The sequence below is a fragment of the Leptidea sinapis genome, chromosome 6, assembly GCF_905404315.1.
Source record: "Leptidea sinapis chromosome 6, ilLepSina1.1, whole genome shotgun sequence".
In the NCBI taxonomy this organism is placed as follows: Eukaryota; Metazoa; Arthropoda; class Insecta; order Lepidoptera; family Pieridae; genus Leptidea; species Leptidea sinapis.
In genome coordinates, this window is record NC_066270.1 from 10089255 (window position 1) to 10113026 (window position 23772).

The following is a 23772-nucleotide window of genomic DNA, read 5'->3' on the forward strand; positions in this document are numbered from 1 at the left end:
CAATGGGGTCCCCATATTGAAGGATTGGCTAATAGGCTTAGTTGTGCAGCATACGCGGTTAAAAAGATTAGACAATTATCTGACGTAGATACATCGCAACTCGTTTAATTATCTTCATAGTATTTTGACCTTTGGTATATTGCTTTGGGGCAATGCTGCTGAGATCAATAGTTACCATCTTTGTGCTGCAGAAAGGTTGTAAAAAATTATTGACAGCAACATTTAAAGAAATAAACATCTGTACTTGCCTCTCAATATATTCTTGATTATGTTTTGCATGTACATAGGTACTTAGCATGTACATAAGTGAATTTGCAAGTAAGTTTTATCATAATATTAACACCAGCAACAAATATAAACTTAAAATGCCTACTACTCGATTAAGTCGATTTTTGAAAGTCTTTCGTATGCTTTTACAAGAAGATTCCAGAAAATATTCAAAACAAACGTATTACGAGATTCAAAATAATTGTTAAAAACGTTTGTGTGGTAAAAGTTACAAAGATCTGCCGTCCATGTAGTGTTCGTACGAAAAAGGTGGTCAAAGCAGTAAGGGAAAGAATTCAAAGAAATCCTATCCGAAAACAAAAGATTTTATCTCGGGAGATAGATACTTAGATATTGAACCAGGTCACGTATTTTAAAAGATGACTTAGGACTTGCTGCCTATAAGAGACGCACTTGTCATTTCTTATTTTCTAAATTTCTCAGTTAAAGAAGAATAGGGTGGTAAAGTCGAAACAATTACTGAAGCGGTACGCAAACGGACACAGTTTTTTTTTGTTTACGGATAAGAAAATTTTTAAAACTATTTTTTTTTTAAATTTGGCAAACAAATTTTTTATTCAATTCTTTACATAATTTCCTTTAAAATGGCTTACAATTTATTAAATAAAGATATGGGGGGCAATTTATATCAAAAAATTACAGGTATTTGTGGCCAAATTTTTATAAGCAACTTAAGGCTGATACATTGATTACTCCCTTAACGTTCTTTTAAAAAACACTCGCATCTACATTTGTAACATTTGGTATGGTAAATTTTATAATATATTTCGTTTTATTGGTATTTAACAATAGTGTCGTTTACTTCGTCAAACATGACTTGGTTTCTTTTCACTTTAAATTTCAGTGAAGTGTCATCCGCAACAATTCTACCGGTTTTTTTCACCGGTAATAATAATCTACGGGTGTTCAATGTGCTAACGCTACTAATAGGACGACAGCGGGGTGGAGATTGGAGAACGCGGAGAGGGAGAATGTAACCACAAAGTGCAAAGTGGAACCAATTTTTTTTTTTTTTTAAATAATTAGGTACATACCCAAACATACTAATATAATTATCCATGTCGTCAGAAAATAGTAGTAAAAATCTTACAGTAAATGTAGAATATTGGTAGGTATTTATGGTTAAATTCTGTGCCAAAGCCCAAAAGTAAATTTCAGCAATTATTATGTGTAGCGAAACTCACTATTTATATTAATAATAATTTTGAAAGTATTATTTGTCCGCGTATGTGAATTTTAATATATAATAGGCAAATCAAATCTATTACATACTAAAAGTATTTCAGGATAAGTTAGAACATAATAGGTATAATCATTTTGATATTTTAAATTATTCTAGATTGTGTATGATTTTACGATGATAAATTTAAAAAAATATATCCAATAAGTAATACTTTAATTGTTAGATTTTATGTGCATGAGGACAAATGATCATGTGGATCACTTGATGTTCAGAGATCACCAAAACCCACACCCCCCTCTGCAACCAGGAGAATCACAAGACATACCTTACTACCTTTTATGGTATACCTATGAGATCTTTTTGAAGGGCTTGGGTGTCATTTTATCATGGAAACACCACAAATGGAATCTCATAGTTTTTATTGTAGATCAGTCTTTACTTTAAATTAATGATTATTACCCTTTTTTAACTTAAGCACACCAAGTACCTACCTAATAGGTATTCAAAGGTAAAGGCTTATAATCTATTTATTTCATTCAATACTTTTATTAGTATTGAGTCTGACTTTAATACACTTCCCCAGATAGATACAAAGTTAATATTATTTCGTATTAATAAATAATAATAAAAGTTTGTCTTTTTGTTAGTAGCTTCTTACAATAAATAAAAATAAGGCTAAATTTCAGTGGAGCCTGTGACTATGGGGGGCACTGCTTAGCCTTGGCCAAAATAATTAAGGATAAAAATCCTAATGCATCAGTAACTTGCAAGCGGGGACGCCAAGGTATTTATTTGGAAAATTCTAACATAGTAACTACTCAAGACATCACTATATTATATGCTTCATACACAACTGTTTTAAGCTGTACAGAGAAAATTAAATCAAGTTGTTTATTTGTCTTGCTTATTTGGTGTGTTAAAGTAAGTACAGTTACAGACATAATATAAGGTTTCCTGTCATCCCTAATAAAATTTGGGTGTTACCTATGATATTGCTGCTTCTTATGAAATAATTTTAAGTATTTCTTATTATCAAATAGTAATGTATAATCTATGTTATTGATGTACCCTGTACAATAACTTAATGGGCATCATGTTTAACTCAAAAATTTATTATAGGTACTGATTAATTCAAATATTTATATGACAGGTTTGCTATGTCATATGAAAGTGGGTTTATATCTAAGTATGTAGCTAGTATGTTAACATCACAGGATATATTATAACCAAAGGGTTTAGAAAAAATCAACTGTTATCCAATTATAATTTCCATTTTTTCTTCTACAGGGTCGTTTGAGGTTGTGATCAAGGAAAAGTTAGTTTATTCTAAATTACAGACAATGGCGTTACCAGATTACGAAGAGGTTGCAAATGTAGTGAGTGAAGTTTTGCAAGGTGGAGAGCCAAAAGAAATAAAAGGACAACAACCAATAGATTGTGCAATACAATAATATTTATTTTTTAATAACAATTATCAGAATTTTGCTTAAAAATTAATGTTAACAATAAATCATGATATGTTTTCCCTGTATGTAATGCTTACAAATATATTTAAAATAGTAATATCTTAGGTAAATAGACAGTGATCAAATATAATCTATAATAAATAATATAAAGATAGAAGTGTATAATATATTCCCTATGGACTCTAAAAAAATGAATAGATCAGTTTTGATTCAAGCAACTTTCAAAAGGTTTGGTTACTATCAGACCAATTGAAATTTTTTTTGGCAAGGTCATTAGTAAAATTTATTCATAAAACAATCTTTGAATTATTTTCATTAAACAATCAAAGGCATAATTTATATTATGCATTTATCTATCACAGATAATATACGTTTTTATCAATTAACTATCTATCAAAAGTGATATATTAAATCAGATCAAAATAATATTCTACCTTATAAAATATCTAAGTAGCAAGCACGGCATATAACAAATTCATTATAATTATAATGTGGATTGTATTTAAAATTATTTAGGGCTTTCCTCCTGATTGTGTACAGGTTCAACTGGCGAAAATACTTGTATACTTCTCGAGTTTGATCCACTCACGGTACCAACATAACTCAAATAAATACCAAAACGTAATTTTCCAGCGAACTGTTCTGATATTGTTCGGAGAGGTTCAACAGTTTTTTCTCCAGTCTTTTGATCTATGCAAACCATTTGACATCTTGTGCATTGCCCATCCACCTGAAAAATGAATCATTTGACATAACAATATTATTACATACTTGAGTATTATCTTTACCCACATATATTATATTTACTGGGCTAATTGTATAACTCTAGACAAGAATTTATAAATAAATGAATACATTGAGATTCTTATATTTAAAGTCCTCTTAAATCATTAATAGCTGAAGCAAATAATATGTAATAGTACAAGTACAGAAGGCCAACTCCGCAAAATCAAATTAAAGAAATAGGAACTCTTATCGCCATACAATAAGGTGCAACTCAGATTGCACAGCGTTGTTGCTCTAAATTTTTATTTACCTAGAAGTTGCCTCTCTTTTTATCGCGTGACTCTTGCCTCTTCTGACGACATTAGGGTTGTCTTTTTTACTTAAAACTTTATCTACCTAGCATAAGGTCATCTTACAGAAATAGCTCAGTTTTCTATAATATAATAAATAGGTATGTAATCGTTATTTTAAATCATTATTCTTTCGTTGTCAAACCTACATTAGTTGCAAATAATAATGTACCTATGCATTGGAATACCACGACATAGGCAACATAGTTAATTTTTCCTTCAAAAAGTAGGAACTATATAAATAGGCAGTAACATACAAGCTTGCATGGAACCATGACGCGAGCTAGACTTGTACACGTCCCATAAGATATTATATTTACAATAACAAACAACTTTTGTGCGGTCGGCTCTTGGTCTTATTACGAAACACAACCATTGAACCTATTAACTTTAGGTAATAAATATAGCTATCATGAATGGTAATTTCATAATATAATAATAATCACTTTTAATAAGAATGTTTCAGGGTCTTTAGGAAACTTACAAAATTTAGATTAGGATCGCAATGACCTTTATTATATATTGCTTTTTATGTTTCTCCATTTTTTTTTTAAAACTTCGGTCAGATCGTTGAAGACGAACAAAGCTCGCGCGTGCGTCACTGCTCGCTCGTGAGACCCTCCAAGATAACAACGCTTTCAAGCCGACGCGCGTAATTTCGATTTAGTTACTTACACGGGGGTAGTTTTTAGTTACTTAGACAGGTCTGACTAAAGGTAGTAAGTAGGAATAGGGATTTTCTGGAATTAACTCACTGCTAAATGTGAAAGATATAAAATAGAAAAGGAAACAAGATACCTACACGAAATTCGTGATCACCAATAAATACTTTCTTCCATTCCTTTTCAATTAGCTCTTGAGGTGTATCAATGATTAAATTTCCTCTGAAGCGGTCAATTAAAGAGTCAATATTATCATCAAATGATGGGTCTAATATTTTATTCTTAAGCCACTGCACTGTTGCTTTATTTACTAAAAGGAATTGAGCTTGGTTGCTTAGTGACAACTGTATATCTCCAGCCTTTGAAACTCTACTATCCTCATAAGATTGTCTAATCAGTCTTAGGTAAGATATTCCCAATGCATTCGAAACCCAATCAGCAGCCTCTTCACCACAATCATACCCTTTAATCACATCAGTACAAACTTTGCTTCTGCAAAATGTGGATTCATGGTAGGCATTCATAACCCCTGGTTCCAGTGGAACGGATAGTGGATACATTCCTGTTTGAAAAATGGTAATTAAGTCAGTATGTTAGTTTTGAAAAAATAACTCGGTACAATTCAAAAGATTTACCTTCACAATTTAAAACTAAGGTTTTAGTCTTTAAATTGATCTCCGGTCGAATGATACACATTTGAGGGTAATTTTTCTGAGTAAGACAGACTCCGTTATCTTTTATAATCATCCATTCTCGATCATACTCAAAACCTTTTGGTCCTATTTTCCAGGCTGTGACTTTAAATGCACCACAAGATTTTATGGGAAATATTGCAATTTCTGATAAGTACATTGCGGAATTACTTCTTGGGATTTCATTATGTAAATTATTATCTTCTTCATCAAGAATAATGCTACGTAAATATATGTTTTCGAAAACTTCATTATTGCTCTTTGTAACATTTGTATTCATATTCATAATACGAATATGTTTTGGGATTTCGATTTTGACAAAACATTTGCAGATCATTGCAATTAATTTATCAACATCAGAAAATGTGTTATAGTATCCAAATGACACTCTGATAGCACCCGTTGGTTTTCCATTAATTAAGTCTATGTTGTCGCCACACTTGTGACCAGCACTGTACATTGCTTTCATTTCTTTATTGTCAATATTCAATAGTCGTTGGCATGCACCAGAATTACACAAACAGCCCGTTCTAATAGCTATATTAAACAGATCAGCCATGTGCTGAAACTAAAAATATTATATTATACATTACTCTTACATGAGAATTTTTTTATGGGATTAGGGGTACCACAAGGGTATATTCAAGGACCAATTGTCTTCCTTATCTAAACAAATGGTTATTTGTATAGTTAAGGAAGAGGAATGTGAACACAGTTAACTATACATCTTCACAATCTTATAGAAAAAAAAACATAAGGTATTATTGTTTGCGGACAACAATTCACTGATATTCAAAGTGAAAAGAAACCAAGTTATATACGACACAGTAAGCGATATTCTACCTGACATCTTGTACTGGTTTAGAGCTAAAAACCTATTCTTAAATGCAAAAAAACGAAATTTATAAAAAATTACCAAACCAAACACTTTTAAAGGATTAAAACGCGTGTAACTTTTACGCAAAAATCTAATGTAAAAACATTACAATTACACGCGTTTTAATCGTTTAAAAGTGTTTTATTTAAAGTTCCTTTATAATTGTTTTATTATAAATGTGTAACACTCGCGTTAATCAAAGAAAACACTAGATGTAATTGTTTTGTTAAAAGAAGCGGTGAAAAAACCTCATATTGAAGGATTGGCGAACAGACTTAGTTCTGCAGCATATGCGGTTACAAAGATTAGACAATTAACTGACATAGATAGGTACTCTTAGTACTTAGTAAGTTAACATTAGTAACTCAGACACAGCCTACATAACATTAAAATAATTTGGGCAAATGCTGTTCATGTACTTAACATTATTTAAGCAACAAGTTATAATATCATGATCATGTATTTTATGGATATTTACCTCAGCATAGCCAATGTAACTTCTGTCCTTTCTCAAGAGGTTGAATGTCACTATTGATCCCTGCTTTTTTATATCATTAAAATTACTGTCCATATACAATACAGCTGCCTTTACTCCATTTTCATGTTTGAGTAAACATAGTTGATTATACAAATCTTGTGCTAAATAAAATGTGTGATTTGCAATTGTTTTCATGACATCATATTCTATTGCCCTCGGTATTAAATCTTTTAACACATCAAAGCAATGTTTTAAGGCTACTATAGATAAAAATGGTACAGTACCATCTTCAAACCTAAAATATATGAAACATTAATCAAAAAAAAATTACTAATTTTAAACTTTGATTGAAATGGTTGCGAAACTGAGGTAGGAGTGGCCAGGGCACAGAGTTCAACAGACAGATAGCCATTTGCACAGAAAAGTCTTCGAATTGCGACCACATACCAGAAGACACAGTGTTGGTAGGCCTCCTATAAGGTGGACTGACAATCTGGTTAAGATCTCGGAAATACTTTACGGGACCAATTGTCGTGATCATTGGGGGAGGCCTTTGTCCAGCAGTGGACGTCTTCCGACTGATGATGATGTGTGAATGTAAATGTTATCATACCTTTCATATAATTCCTTCCTTTTCACATGATAATCTTCACTACTAAGTACAATGTCCACTGTTCCTCCTCCAAAATATTTCTTTTCCGATAAAACATGCATACTTTTATTTCTTACAATTAAAGCACCTAAACCAGTCGGGTACCCAAACATTTTATAAAATGACAAACACACAAAATCAGGTTCGCATTCTGATAAATCTAAATTACTTGTTGGAACATATGAAGCTGCATCAACAAGAACAAACCAGTTCGTATGAACAGCACACAACTGCTTTTTCAAATAAGTATTTAAGCAGCCACATTTAATATTCTGTATACAGTCAAGAGGGTATTTATATCCATTAAAATTACTCTGTGCTGGGTAAACTAATAGAGAATTGCCCCTGCTTGTATCAAATTCATGTTTCTTTTGGTTTTGAGGCGTTTGGACTGTCTTTAAGAAATCATCATGTGAAATATAAATTATATCAACATTTCGTTCTTTGGCGATTTCTCTCAGACCTATAACGGATGTATGATTATCTCTTAGATATAAAAAAGAACCCTGATTGTTCTCATCAGCTGTGCTAACAAATTGGAATGATTCTGTTACCAATTTTAATGACTGTGTTGTGCCTGAAGTAAATATCACAGTATATTTGGAAGGATCTGTGTTAAAATGGTTTAAAACTAAACATCTGATCTGGTCAATGCAGTCTTTCGTATACTGATCTGAATGTGGGTTCATATACACATTGCTTATTAGATCCCCACTTATTTTGTTTATTAGCCTCTTGGGATATAATGCTGCACCAGCACTGTCTAGGTAACATTTTTCTGAAAAGTTTTTGATAAATAAATTAAAATACTTAATATCTGAGCATAACTAATTTGTCGGTATAAAATAAAAAAACTTACCCTCTAACCTGCTAAATTCACTGACTAAATTTAACATACAGTCATTGTCTAAAATTGTACTAAGTTTTGTCATATTATTGATGTGATTCTGGTCTGAAATTATTAAATTCATACATTAGTAATAATGCACCATGACTATAATTGTGTTTGGAAATGAAGGCCAATAGTAAGTAATTCAACATTAATGAAAACTCAAATACCACCTAACAACAGTAGATTAGATATCATTACTTAATTAGATTGATAAGTACCCGAATGTTAAACTACATTTTAAGTAAACAACTTACATTTAAAAAAATTTACTTATAGTACATACTAGGTATATTCCATCAAAGTAGAAAACTGACTTAATTTTATGTATCCTAAATATTAAATATTTAAGATTATCGTAATATATGTTATTATGTTTAATTGTAATGTATGATTATAATTAATATACCCAGTTGAAAATATATTAACATACGTACTTCAATACTTGTTGTGTTTATGTACTGTTGCAACTTGCAGCTGTTTTTGAGTTAGAAGTTGATTGTTCTTCACAGTTAAATATTAAGATGATGTTTACTTGATTTTAGTTTTATTTATTTAGAGCATTGGTAAAAAGACCATCAGCTCAAACCAAAATACAATAAAAGAATATATAAAACATTTCAATATACTCGATTACAAGAAAAACCCTCGTTAGGTTTAAGGTTACAAAAATTATTTCTTGATGTATAATATGTTAGACCTCCATTTTCTGACTTTACTTTTACTAAGTACTAATTATAATTACATAGTTGAAACTTGAGTTCTTGAACAAATATTATGAAATATTAATGCCGATTGCCCGTGCCGCATTGTGTCATTAATTGTCATAATATGTCATTGTCAGTGACTAGTGACAGACTTGACGTAGCGAACGATTTATTTTCTTAATAACTCGTTTTACAGCTCTTTGTTCAAGCCGCTTAGAGTTCACAACATTAGCAAAAGAAAGAACTTTACCCAAACGAATCGGCCGGCGCTCATTGATCCGAGCGGTATGGTCTAGATCGGCGATTTGGCGCTCGCGCGGCCTATTGATTTGAGTGAATTTATCTCAAAGCTATTGAAACAAGCTATAAGACCATGCATAAATTATTCATATTATGTTTTTATTTAATTTTACACAGACATTTCTTTCGACAAAAGTGTTAAAATAATAATAAGTCTTTAAAATAAATGAGTATTTTCAATGATAATTACTTGTTTTGTTTATTCGTTTTTAATGTTTTTGTAATAAGCTTTACATGTTCTTGCTAAAACAAACACAATTATAACATGCCTTTAAAGTATTCCCACGGTATTGACGATCAACAGAAATTGCACGCGTTGGAGCCGTTCCTCAAGAAACCATTTTATGAATAAATCTTAAGTATATTGGCTTTTATTACAGCAGGCAATTTAATCTTCATTTTTATTTAATAATAATATTAGATCCGATCATTTACAAAAACTTTATTACACGATACTACAACATTTTTTTGTGTTTAAAAATACTTCTATCAAAATGAAATGACCTTCTAAGCAATGTATAACACATGTAGCTTGCATCGATACACTAAGGCGCGAGCATACGAAAATTTGTGCGACTGTTTTGAGAGGCCTCGTATTTAGAACCTATTCGTATTCAATAAATATGTTTTGCGATAGTTTTTAAGGTAAAGATATTTCATAATAATTTTCCGAAATACACAATCAATTCAAATAAACAGACAAAGGAATCGATCGAAACGATGGTTCAAAATACAATTTAGTCGTGACTAATTGAAGAAGACGCTATTTAAAAACAAGTAACATATAGGAACATAATATGCTACATACCTATACAACGTGAACCTGAAAGCGTATAACATCCCTTCAATGGTACGTTATTTGGGTCATATATCAATAGTATGGTGATGTTTAAGTTTTAATAAATAAATAAAAAAAAAAGAAAAAGACTTCCCTACGAAATAAAAATATTATTTTTCAATTTCTTTTCTTAGACAACCCTAAATTTAAAGAGACTGCCAGTTTTAGGCGGGGCCTTTGTTTATAAACAGAATGAGGTCACCTACCTATGGACTTAAACATAAACAATAATCTATGATTAAGGAGTATGCACACTACATGAAATGTGGCTTGTGTCTATGTTATTATTCATTTATTTTTTACTTCCTGTTATTGAAACAAATAAACAAAATAAGAAATTACATAACATTTCACAGTTTCACGTCTGTATTCCTGAAGGGTTAGAGGTGTATTTTTTCCGCCCACGTTTCACTATGTTTAATTCCCACGTAATAGCGAGCATCTACATTTCTGAATTATGGGCTGCTAGTGAGAAATGTCCTACGAAAAACTCAATAACTGCCCCATTCCATACCCAGGCCGGGTACAAACCCGGTCCGGGTATGGAGTACATATTATTAATACGAGGATGGTCAAAGATAACCATATTTGACAAAAAAAATCCGTGAAGAACAATTTCTTAATAGGAGTCTATTAGAATTATCTTTATTGGATAAAACATTTTTGAATTAAAATGTCAAGACTCATTTACCCAGTAATAAGAACAGCTACAGTGCCATTCAGACCAAACCATAATAATGCTTACACATTTTTGCTTCACGGCAGAAAAAGGTGCCGTTGTGGTACCCATAATCTACAATTACAAATTTGGAATTATTTTCAATGTAACTTGAAGAAAACTTCTAATAATTCTACATTGAAGTGCTTACGTAATAACTTATCAAAAATGTGAACTCATTTAATTTCGAACATAATAAACAAATCTTGAATTAAAAATTGTGCAGTGTGTAGGGTGGCTTTAGAATAGACATTTACACACACACAGAGCAGTAAATATCGTGTTTCAAAGCACAGTTCAAAGAGTATTAACGCAGACAGGCCGATCTTTTCAACCTAACATATTTGAAAAACACAAAATGTAAAAACAGTTACAATTACACTAGTTTTTATCTTTTAAACGTGTTTTATTTAAATTTGTAACAATCGCAGAAATCAGAGTAAATACTAACATAACATAGTTTCATAATAACATTAGAATTAAAAAAATCTTTATTGGGTAATACATAACTACAGTAAATACAAATTTAGAAATATTTTCAATGTCAGCTAAAGCAAATGCACATACAAAATAACTTTGTTTCATGGCAAAATGAGAACACAAATTGCTTCACAGCTGCAATGAATCGTAGGCATTTTACTATTATCTGATATTATGTCACATCTACGTTTTTCATCTGTTTAAGGTCAAAGAGAGTTCAAAAAAACAGCTGATTAGGGTTGAGGGAATCAAAGTTTTTGCGAAAACTTAGCACTTTAAATATTGTATTAAAATATAATGCTAATTCATTTCTGACTTCACATAGTCATTAGAGATGACCTAAGGAATGTCTGGTTCAAAGCATAGTATACCCATTTAGTTTCACATTGTATAGTAATATTACTATAATACTTATGTAAGTAATAAAATAGCGACTTACCAATTTTTAGGTAGAAGACTGGAATAAATCACAAGTACCCTGCACTAATTTAAAACTCGACTAAATTTGGCTTGTAATTGCTGTTCCAACATCTTAAATGTCATGGATTTCATTGGTTACTACGCTTATAGGAAAATAAACCAACTTAAAAACAAAATAAGGGTCAGAACTGGGTAGAGGAATAGGATGCCTTATGGCACACTCGATTTTAGGGTAAGTATCTGAAAAATCTGTCTCCGTGTGGCACTTTCGATTTGGGAAGGTTTAGCTACAAGCCAATGCCTCTTCAATAGGTTATGAAGTTATGAAAAGAGTATTAGTACAAGGAACAAATGCGGTGCGAAGCGTGATGCAGACCTTGGAAGAGTAATCATTAGTACAGCAGCATTAAAGTGACATGAGTTTGAAATAGTAGTAACTAGCTGACTTGGAAAACGTTGTTTTGCCATATATATATTCAACTTAGGAGTTATTAGTGAACATACATTCTCTTTTATATATATATAGATTACAGTATGGCAATTGGCGACGAAGTATAATCTGGCTAAGTTTGATAGCGACCAGTTGCTTAAAACGTAGTGGATTTCGGCTATCTCCGTTTTTTACAAGATTATAGCCGTCATCTATCAATGACTGCACATTTCATACAATCGAGTGAATCGCTTTTTTCTTAGAGAGTTTCGCTAGGCTGTTCATATCAAACAAGGTACAACTCTAGTTAACTTTTATGTAAGCTATTCGTAGACAAGTTTTTTGATCCAAATGATCATGATACTGATCCATTTTTCTTATTGGTCATGAGGACAAAATTTCTCCTACAACACAAGAGGAATAGTAGGCGCGTTGCCGGTCATTTTGAAATTGTATGCGCTTGTTCTAATGTAAGCAACCCTATTGTATCGTGGTGGAAACACGGCACAAGGAAGTTCATTCCTTATTTTGGTTGAACGTGGAAGAAGGTTCTTTGAACATCGTACTGTAGTGGAACGCCAGGTATCCAGATGGTGAGGATGATATACTTAATATTTGGCGTGTCGCGAAGGTGGAGTTCGACAACAGGAATCAGGTCAAACAGCTCTTTGGAACAGTCCCCATGGTAAATCCCCGACAATTCGAGTATCCCTGTTTTACATGCGGTCAAATGCTCTGTTTATGATCCCCAGCTTTTTCAAAGCCAATTTGACTCTGCCTTCAAGATGACCTCGAAAACTGGCCTGAACTTTTAATTGATTATAGTAAGGCCAATGAAGATTTTTATTGATTTATGATTTTATTTATTTTTATTTTTTATGTATACCTAAACTAACGGACACTAATAATACATAGTAATAAACATTGTATGCAATAGAAAAAGGAATACCGACTAAAAGTTACATACATATTTTGCATGTCTGATGGTGTGATCCCAAGTATGGCCTTACATAACTCTATAATCATTAATCACCTACTATAAAGTGACCCCATGCTTATTTTGCGATGACTGACGTAACAAATAATGTGATTATAATATATTTGGAACGAAGTTCCTTACGGCAGACTTGGAGGAGATAGGGATTTTGCTGCGGGACCAAACTGAAAAAAATGTGATAGTAAAACCGTAAGAAAAAGTCCGTGGAATAAAACCGTTAAACGAGGCGTGCGCAGGCGCGACAGTCGTATACACAAGCGAGTAGTGTATAATACCTTTCTTTTTCTAATGGACTTTATTATGTGAGTGCAAGAAATCTTAGCAGGGTTGACAATCTTGTCATTGGCAATCAAGTAATAGATGTAATATAACTTAAAAAAATTAAGATGGATAGCAACTCTACAATTGTTCCATACATTTATATAACATTACATTTTGGTTGCATTAAACTGTATTGTAATTTAAAAACCCTTCTAGAGATGGCGGTAATATGCATTCGATGACCACGTAACTTTACTACGGCATGTAAGATGGCGCCACGTTCTCTGTTTGAAAATATTTTTACAATTTTATGAAATCTGATTTGAAAAAAATTGTGTCGATTCTACATTAGCCGAAGGAACTTCGTTCCTACCTGGTGTCCCACGACACCACATCTTTTTTTATTACAAATGGCGATGCTCCACAGTGCGGTTTTCAAAGATTATTCTTCCACGTACAACAGAACTGTGGATATAATAATATTATTGGCCGGTTATTCCGACTCGATACGACCTTAAAACTGGCTGCCTTTAAAAACGCGTTTACCCTTCCGATTGGACCGGCAATGCTAGGAGCATAATTCCTCTAGATCACTTTGGTGTCACCCGGTTCAATCCATAAAATAAATTGGTAAGCATGTATAATACTAAATGTATATGCACTGTAGTGCATATACATTTAGTATTTATTCAACCGGGCCGTGTGTCTGTGCACGCTTATCTCAGTAATGGCTTAACCGATTTGAATTTTTTTTTCACAGATTTATTGTGGCAAGCTCCCTGTAACATAAAGGTCCGAATTCCAAAAGTCATCTCAATACATAATCCGTTCTCAAGTGTATTTTGTCTCTTTTATTCAGTTACTAGTTGACCCGACAGACATTGTTCTTTTCATAATAAAAAAAAACTCTTGTGCATGCGATTTCGTAAAATCAGCTGAACTCTTCTCGGCGAAAGGAATATTCCTACCAAATTTCAAGTCTCTTCGCCTTATGGCTCCAGAGATATCGTGATGAGTCAATTATTGGTGGAAATCTCTTATATATATATATAGATGAAGACAGTGACAGCCATAATACAGCTCTTAATTACATTAGTAATTGTCTAATTCATTCGAATGGGCATATGAGCAAAGCTAGTTGATTTATGTGAAAATACGGTCTACGATAAAATTTACTCGGGCTCTACGGAATCTATCTACAAAATGGCGGACGGCCGTTACTTAAATGGCACCTAAAGGTAATATAATCTAATAGGCATACTAGAGAACTAGCATAGATGTATTATAGGTATCGCATCTATAAGTACAGTACGGGGGCACCTTACTCAGCATCCTTGGTAAATTGAGTTACGGCAATATAATTATTGCTTTTATGGAAGGCTTTTAGTGGCTTTTAGTGGCAACTGGCAAGCGGGCGTGATCGACTCATCTTAAGTGAATTGTCGTCTTTGATAGGGGACAGTTTATTTGAAGTCAGTGTATCACTTAAATACTTAAGGTATATTTTAAGAGGTAACTGGCGTGACTGGGGCTATAACGTATATGGGGCGGATAATATAACCTCCTGTTTGTTAGAACAATTGTAATATTTAAAATATATCCCTCATTTAAAATAACTATTGCTTGTTATCTGAGTATAGCAAAATCTAACTGCGTCATCTTCTTCTTGATACGGGTGGGTTTTAATTTCAATAGCTACGGCGCCCTTGAGACCGAAACACAATAATGTTTACACATAACTGCTTCACGGCAGAAATACGCGCCGTTGTGGTACCCATAATATAGCCGGCATCCGGTGCAAAGGAGCCTCGCACTAGTAAAACTAGTTTTTTAAGGCATCTCATTTCTTTTTGTAGATGGGACTCCTTTTTTCCTTTCCGATACCTTCTACTTCTTGAACATCAACAACGGATTTCCTTAAGGCCCACTCTTTTTTCTTTAATTCAGAAAATAAATAAATTCCTATAACTTCACAACGAAGGTGAAGGTAGGGGTGGTCGAAAATGGCCTGAATTCCTTCGGGATAAGGTTGGTATGTTCTTGCCGCTTAATTTTGCTCGACTTGGCGGGGTGGAGGGCTAGATTTTACTTTGTTGAACTAAATTGTTCGGTGTCAAGACACAATATCTTCATGGATTCACTGTTAATCACGGCGATTTAAATTTTACGTTTAACAAAAAACGTTTAGTAAAATTAAGTTATAAGTTAAAAGTAGGTTTCACATTCAAACTCCCCCTCCCCCTAAAATCTATTTTTTGTTTCTTCACAACAGCTGTTCGACACTTGAATCAACAATGAAATAGCAATAATGCGATTCGAAATTTTACAGTAATTATATATTTTGTGAAAAATTTTTGGGACTAATTTATCATTTTAGTACCTAAATATATTTTTTAGAGCTATAAATCTAATTGGTTGAATAAATTTATAATAAAACTGTACTTACATGATTTAAATGAAATTTTCGAAGACCAATCCACAGCTGAACTCCAAATGAACTTTACATTACTGTGCGTTCTGTATTTATATAATTCAGTAACCCTAGTATTTTCTATTATTTACAGAATAAACAATAGATGTATAATCAAACCGAATGAGGCTGGGCAGAGGTGAATGGTACCACAAGCCCTGAAATGTTTACAAACTGCTGTATTTGTCGTGTCGGATTGTTTTTCGCGGCAACAATAATATAAACTCGGTAACGTGTCAATATAAATGAACCGCGTGTTTATCACGTTCAATATTTCAACAATAATAATTTATACGTCTAGATAGAGTCTCTTGCTGTTAGACTACCGATAAAAATAGGCCAGGAATATTAGTTTAGTGTGCGTGACAATCTACGCCTTACACTCGCGATATGACGACACTTTGTGTTAGTGTACATGAATTGCTCTAAATAGAGGTTAGTTCTAAACATAATTTTTTTCGACGTTTTCACAGCTGTCTAGTCTATCACGTATAAATGATCTGAGAATAATAATTTGTTTTTTTTTTTACAAAATGTAATAATTATTCTCAACAATACAGACGCTTTGCGGAATACGCCCAAATGAACTGATAAGATTCATTAGGTACTTATTTGACGTATTTGATCCCTAATACTGAACCTATGATAAAAACAAGTCAGTAACTACGTAATCATTAAAAATGATGCGTTCTCATTGATTTAGATTAGAGGCCATTGTAAATGTTAACACAAATATTTGTAGTGTAACCTAAATATATTTAAAATATTTTGTTCTGAGTGATTTAATGATTTTTTAACTTACTCAAGTAAACCAAGTCAGTTAGAGAGATTCTTTGTACATAATCTCCGAGAGGTTATTTATATAAATACAAGTGTTAACCCACGTGGCAGATAAACGTTTGCCGTACATATCGCAGAATAGGTAAAACTGTTCTGTGGTATAAATTAAGTACGCCAAGCCCGCTCATTATAATTATGAATTATAATATTATGTAATGAAATGTCATTGACTGAATTATTTGTACCGCGAATATATAGGTATTTCTAAATGAAAAAAAAATGAGGTTGCGAATAAGTAATCTCCAACATGCACTAAAACCTTCTCCGAAACACGCGGCATCTTATAGTATAAGTAATATTCCGATCGGTTCAGTAGTTTTTGCAGTATACTGCAAAAAAAATCTTTATTAGTCTTTATTTGTATATAATTTTTTAAATGCTGGAGCTGTATCTAATGATTCATAACAGTAACGGCTTATTACGACTCGAATTATTCGGATTATATTTCCAAGATTATTCAATTTTATATTTGATGATGATACCTATATTGTTTTGATAAAATAATATTTGGTTTGATTTACATTAATTGTGAACTGTTATTTATTCCCTCATAGATTATATAAATTATTTTTTTTAAGAAGAAAAATCATTTATTCTGGAACTTAAGCCTCGTATACAAGTAGAGTTATTTATTAATTTATATTGAAATGAAGAATTGCAGTTCACCTTAGCATAATACTAATCATACCCATAGGTGATTTGATCAGCGCTGGTCTTTCAGAGAACCTCAGGCAGTCTAGCGGATTTACTTATTAACTTCTAACATTTGTTATAAAATATTCATTATTCCTACTAGACACCGAACACGCAACCTATTGCACAAACAGACACGCAAAACCACTGGAATAACAGGCCTATCAATGCAGTTAAGAATTCAAGCACCCTGTCCCATTCCACTTACTCATTATGGTGAGAGCTAACCTCTGAGCGCGTATGTTACGATGTCAATGCGGAAATGAAAATAATCGTTAAAGTATAAAAGTTAAAGTTATGGATCCGATCCGAAAGAAAGTCAACAAATCGGACCCGACTACCTACAGGCCTGCAGAGAGGTAATAGAAAGAAGCTCTCATGTCATGGAAAGCATTTTTGACCGACAGCATACTTCTGGCTTCTTCGTATACCTTACACCACTTCATAAACGACTGTCAGTACGGCTTTTGCCATCATTGGTAGGATGGCGACCTTCTGATTTACCTAGATCATGGCTATTGACAGCAAGGGAGAAGGCCTGACAGTTAGTCTGGACGTAATGAAGGCTTTCGATGGAAATCTCCTCTCGAAACTTCTGTCATTTGGGGTTTCCAGAGAGTCAATGCAAGTTGACCACGAGCTTCCACTGTGGGCAATATGAAGGTCGTTGTCGAAAGATGTTGTTCATCGGAAAGGCAAAGCGAAATTGGCTTTGAAGAGGCTATTAGGCAAAAAGATTACGGCAATAGTTCAAGTACATGCAGTGATACTTGTATTGTAACATGGAAGATTTAGTTACAGACTTTTATTATTGATGGGTGAAATTGTTCCTCAGTCGCTTTTGTAGTGCAAAATGTTTAAATACTTAGTTTATAATTTCCAGTTATTCAAATTAAAATCACTTTATTCATTTATGTCAAGGAAATTAAACATATGAGTGTCAATTTTTCTTTTCTTTTTACATTTACCAACACAACGGAAAAGGTTGAGAATTTTTTCTTTTAATGAGAAGACTACTCGGCTATTTACTAGTAACTTATTTGGTTGTTAATTATATTAGTATTTCTCGATTTCCATTTTCTTTTCTTTATCAATGTAACATGGAATCTTACGACTTTCGAGTAATTAAAGTGTAAATTTTATTAAATAGCTCAAAATTGTACATGTAAAAAAATCATTTTTTTTCCTCTTTTTGCATTTTCTGAGAACGTACTTCACCGAGCTGGTTACTGAATGAAACATATTTTTTATGAAATTTAATATATCACTAAATATATTGCATAATTATGGGTTGCCTAGCAAATTTCAGTCCAGGATACTTATTTTTTTTATTGGACAAATTCTATACCAATCTAAAGTATGCAGCTTGATAAAATATTTGATTTGATTTGATTTGAACAGGTTAATCGATACTAGTAACTTGTACCGGTCTGCTTATTGAATGAAACTCAAATAAATTTGATAGGCAAACCATATGCAATATATTTATTGACATATTAAATTTCTTAAAAAATATGTTTCATCCAGTAACCAGCTCGATGAAAGTGGTTCTATATTGGGATCCTATGCTAATCTTAATATATATATTTCTTGTATGCGTGTGTATATCACTGAACTCCTCTTAGACGGCTGGACCGATTTTGATAAAACTTTCTGTGTGTCTTGAGGTGGATTCGAGGATGGTTTAGATTCACAATTGAACTACCTCCTAAACGGCTGGACCGATTTTGATGATATTTTTGTGTGTTCCAGTGAATTTGAGATTGGTGTGTGTCTTCAGGTGGATTCGAGAATGGTTTAGATTCATAATTAAATTACCTCCTAAACGGCTGGACCGATTTTGATGATTTTTTTGTTTGTTTCATTGAATTGAGATTGGTGTAGATCCTCAATTCCGTTCATGTAATATAATTCTCCTGCTCATGTGTATGTTAATGAACTCCTCCTAACGGCTGGACCGATTTTTCAAATTTAAGACGTGTGTACAGGACAACGTCTGCTGGGTCCACTAGTAGTTATGTATATTTTTTGACAACATCGAAAAGTAGAGATTTCAACGTACAAAAAGCCCACCGACTTTTTTGAAAAAGCCTATATTTTGCCGTGAGAATTTTCGATTGAACTTTTTCGATATTTAGTGAAAGTAAGGTGCAAAATAAATATTTCAAATCAAAAAAGTACAGTGTATTTGATATATAAAAAGGTAACTTAACACCAAATGTCGTGGAAGTTTTTTTTTTGTAAAAGAACATAAAAAACCAAAAACTTGGTTTAGTTGAACTTTTCATGTAATTTTTTAGGTTATGGGAAAATTTTTTTTTTTTTCCATAGGACTTGTAGTTTCGCTAGAAATCGAGATAAACCGTTTTTTACGATAAATGTGTTCGGTGGTCTCCGTCTGAGTATAATTTATTAATGTAAGCCGTTTACCTTGTCCTTCGACAATTTTACCATTTACAGACTCTACCGGAACTAGGAATACTTAATAAAATATTCAATAAAATATCTTAATATATATATTTCTTCTGTGCGTCTGTTGTAACTGAACTCCTCCTAAACGGCGTGAACGATTTAAATGAAACTTTCTGTGTGTCTTCTGGTGGATTCGAGAATGGTTTAGATTCACAATTGTACTACTACCTCGTAAACGGTTGGACCGATTTTGATGATTTTTTTGTGTGTTCCAGTGAATTTGAGATTGGTTTAGATTCTCAATTCCGTCCATATAATATAATTATCCTGCTCATGTGTATGTTCGTGAACTCCACCTAACGGCTGGACCGATTTTTCAAATTTAAGACGTGTGTACAGGACAACGCCTGTCGGGTCCACTTCTAAAATATGAAATTCCGTACAGATCTTTTGTGATAATGGATATTTTATTAGCTCTACTGAGATTCATTTTAGCGCTCAGTATTTAATTTCCAATCCATTGACTTTATTTATATATTACTAGCTGACCCGTCAGACGTTGTTCTGTATACAATAAACAAATTTTTTTTTTTTATGAATTTGTCAATAATAGAAAATATGTATATACAAAACAAATATTGGAAATAAGAATAATTGCTTTAGATTGTAAATTTTCTCCCACAATGAGAACAGCCACTTCGTCAATGATGGGTGAATTAAACCTCCTTGTGTGCAACCGGTGTTCACCGGAAGGTGGTGTTGAATTCAAAGATTCTATTCTATAATTCTATTCTTCATTGTCACTCTCAAACTTATGATTTATCAGTCTACATAAAAATAATCTGATAGATAGTTAACAACTGTTGTTAATCTGCCAACTCCAGTTAGCTAAAATTAAATTTATTTTATATCTCCTGAGAAAGTTAGTAAGATAATATCATAAGTAATAAATAAGATTCTAATTAGTTATTCATTGTAAACTATTCTTTCAATTTGATTTCTGAACGATGGGGGACACATCGAAGGAAAAACAAAATTGTTGTTTCTATTTAATTCTGAGTATTTTCATATTTATTCACCTTTTAAACCTTCCCTGGACTTCCACAAATAATTCAAGACCTAAATTGGCCAAATCGGTCCAGCCGTTCTCGAGTTTTAGCGAGACTAACGAACAGCAATTCATTTTTATGTATACACTAGCTGACCCAGCAAACGTATTGCCGATATTAAAATCGCGATACAAAAGTAACTGTTGTTTGTAGATGGGTGAAAATTTGAAGTTGTATGTATTTTTTAATGCTGACTCATAATCAAATTTAAAAAAAAATGTCAAAAAAATTAAAAAAAACATTTCGTGTGGACCACCCTTAACATTTAGGGGTATGAAAAATAGATGTTGGCCGATTCTCAGACCTACTCAATATGCTCACAAAATTTCATCAGAATCGGTCAAGCCGTTTCGGAGGAGTACGGGAACAAACATTGTGACAAGAGAATTTTATATATAAGATAAGATATAGATATGTGAGCATTGGTGACGTCACAATTTTAAAAAACAATACTTAGGTTTTTCGAAATATATTATACATATTACTGACCATGTCTGTATATTTTAATAATTATTATTATGAGTTATTATTGTAAATTTAAACAAATTGTAAATTTAAACAAATTGTAAATTTAAACAAATTGTGTAAAGTTTAAAAAAAAATACCAGTGGCAGGAGGCTCGTTTGCACAAGATGCCGGCTAGATTATGGATACCACAGCGACGCCTATTTCTGCCGCGAAGCAGTAATGTGTAAACATTACTGTGTTTCGGTCTGAAGGGCGCCTTACGTACCACCCACACGTACATGCTCCTAAAGGGTCGGTAGTGCTCTAGTTAAGACATGCGAGGGCATTCGGGCGGCGGTGATTACTCAACACCAGGTGGAACACGTAAGCTCGCCTGTTAATATCTTACTTAAAAATTACATTTAATTAGTATTTATTTCTATTAAATTGTTTCCTCCTCCTCGCGTCGTTTCCCTCATTACTGAGGGTCGTGACTCCCCCGCTGCATCAGTTTCTCCCGTACGATTCCCCTCCATCTGCTGCGATCCTTAGTCATATGAAGGGCATCATGGAAGTTGACGTTCAAAGGAGATCGTATTTGGTCCGACCATCTCGTGGGACGCCTGCCATCTTGCCTCTCACCATTAGCTGTTCAAGAATATGACCTTCTTTACGAGCAATATGCCCGAAGAATTCCAGCATCCTACGAAGGCATATTATGGAAAGTCTAGTTTTGACGTTAAGTGCTCATAGAATAGATACGTTGGTGCGAAAGGTGGTCCATGGAATCTGTAGCATTTTTCTCCAGCACCACATTTCAAAGGCGTCTATTCGGTCTCTTTCGGCCTTTTTCAGTGTGCAGATCTCCGCTCCATAACTGAATATGGAGAAAAATAGCGAAGTCACTAATTTGGTTTTAGTTTTTCGCGTGATGTTACGGTTTCTCCGTATCTTGTCCATCTAGGACATTGCATTTTTGGCCATTCCTATACGTCTCCTTATCTCTTCTTCGCATGATCCTGTGTTACTAATGTTAGATCCTAGGTAGACGAAGTCGCTCACGATTTCAAGGTTCAGCGTTCCCGATAGTTCAAAGCTGTTGGTAAAACTATTAAATTGTTTAAAACACTGCTAATTGCTACTTCCGTGAATACTAGGAAAATGAACGCACATAACTAACTATTATAGCAAGGTTATTGGCATGTTAGACGATATGAAGTAAAGCGAAACTATAGTGTATTGGACTTGTTCATAATGACATCTCGGAAGTTCAAAAAATTTTATATTCACATTCGAATATTAGAGGTAATTCGGTCATTGTCTCTTCGATAAAGTTGATGTGACTCATAGCTAAGACCGTTAGATTAAGAATTCCGCACTACCTAAGAACAATAGCTTTTTTATTACGGCAACTATTAGATGCTTGTGTGCGTGACATCTTGACACTCAATGGCATCTTTCAAATTTTGTAACATACGCTTCGTGTTATTTTACATTGAAATTAATAAAATACAAAATACTTACTGATGATATGTGATCCCAGTGTCTTTCTTATTTCTTGTAGTATAATTTTTCCAAAGTTTTACTACGCAGCCCGTTTAACAGAACATGTTGCAAGTCAACGTCACACATTGTTCGAGACTGGCTCGAGTACGCCCACTTGGTTGGCCAAAAAATAAGTTATAATCACATTTTTTCTCCGAAATGATAACCTAACGAAAGAGGCATATTAGTTATCGGTGGCTTAGCAAACTATTATGAATATAAAATTTTATCGGATGTTCAATAGGCCTAAAACACGTTTTAACTAAAATAGCGATACTAAGCGTCAATATAAATGAAACTGTATAACTAGTTTTAAGGTCAGTGTCTTCGTAATTTGCTTTGTTAACGATGTTATTTATTTAACGACGTACATTTTTCTAAGGCCTTTGATTCAAGTGGAAAGTTGAAATAATTTCTTCTACGAATAATACAATATGTTATGATAAACAATTTGTTATGTTTCTAAAGTGATAACCCTCACTTCTCGGATTAATACACAAATAAAATTTGAAAACAAAATTCTATGAACGATGCGGGGCTCGAACCCACGACCTCTCGCGTTCGGTGCGAGTGCTCTACCAACTGAGCTAACCGTTCGAGTGACGTATCGTCAAAAAATCTTGTATGCTTTGTTCAACTCTCAGGTTGTGGCTTTATCTTCAGGATCTACTTTACAGTTGATATAGTTCGTGGGTTCGAGTCCCGCATCGTTCATAATTTTTTTTTTCAAATTTTATTTGTGCAATATGAGGCTTTCTGCAATCGTTTTTGTATTTAACATCAAAAGCTTGGCTTCGAGAGGAAGATTTGAGACAAGGGCTTGGGAGGAAAAAGGGAGGCAC

At 33.1% G+C, this 23772-nt stretch overlaps 2 protein-coding genes and 1 non-coding gene across 7 annotated transcripts in view; 1 reads left to right on the forward strand and 2 right to left on the reverse strand.

The window, feature by feature from the left end:
• Positions 1–23772, forward strand: part of LOC126965103 (uncharacterized) — a 518938-nt gene that overhangs the window by 473027 nt on the left and 22139 nt on the right. The window lies entirely within an intron of this gene.
• On the reverse strand, positions 2926–9082 carry LOC126964979 (molybdenum cofactor sulfurase). Of its 5 annotated transcripts, XM_050808350.1 has the most exons (7): positions 8701–9082; positions 8234–8326; positions 7336–8152; positions 6723–7017; positions 5311–5935; positions 4816–5237; positions 2926–3667 (listed from the first exon to the last, which is right to left on the reverse strand). In XM_050808350.1, exons 2-7 carry the CDS (start codon positions 8304–8306, stop codon positions 3446–3448), a joined length of 2454 nt encoding a protein of 817 aa, XP_050664307.1. In that variant the 5' UTR covers positions 8307–8326; positions 8701–9082; the 3' UTR covers positions 2926–3445. The 5 variants fall into 5 exon arrangements, with proteins under 5 accessions (XP_050664307.1, XP_050664306.1, XP_050664310.1 ...); XM_050808349.1 differs by lacking the exon at positions 8701–9082 and having other exon boundaries at positions 8234–8524; XM_050808353.1 differs by lacking the exons at positions 6723–7017; positions 8234–8326; positions 8701–9082 and having other exon boundaries at positions 7336–7445.
• Trnas-cga (transfer RNA serine (anticodon CGA)) lies at positions 23455–23527 on the reverse strand. The gene has a single exon. It is a non-coding gene; the product is annotated as a tRNA-Ser (tRNA).

Coding starts and splice junctions, on each gene's coding strand:
- LOC126964979 (XM_050808349.1), bottom strand. CDS start 8,345: ATGAATTTAATAATTTCAGACCAGAATCACATCAATAATATGACAAAA. Junction 7,018..7,335: donor AGGAAGGAATTATATGAAAG/GTATGATAACAT, acceptor CATATATTTTAG/GTTTGAAGATGGTACTGTAC. Junction 3,668..4,815: donor TTGGTGATCACGAATTTCGT/GTAGGTATCTTG, acceptor TTCATTTTTCAG/GTGGATGGGCAATGCACAAG.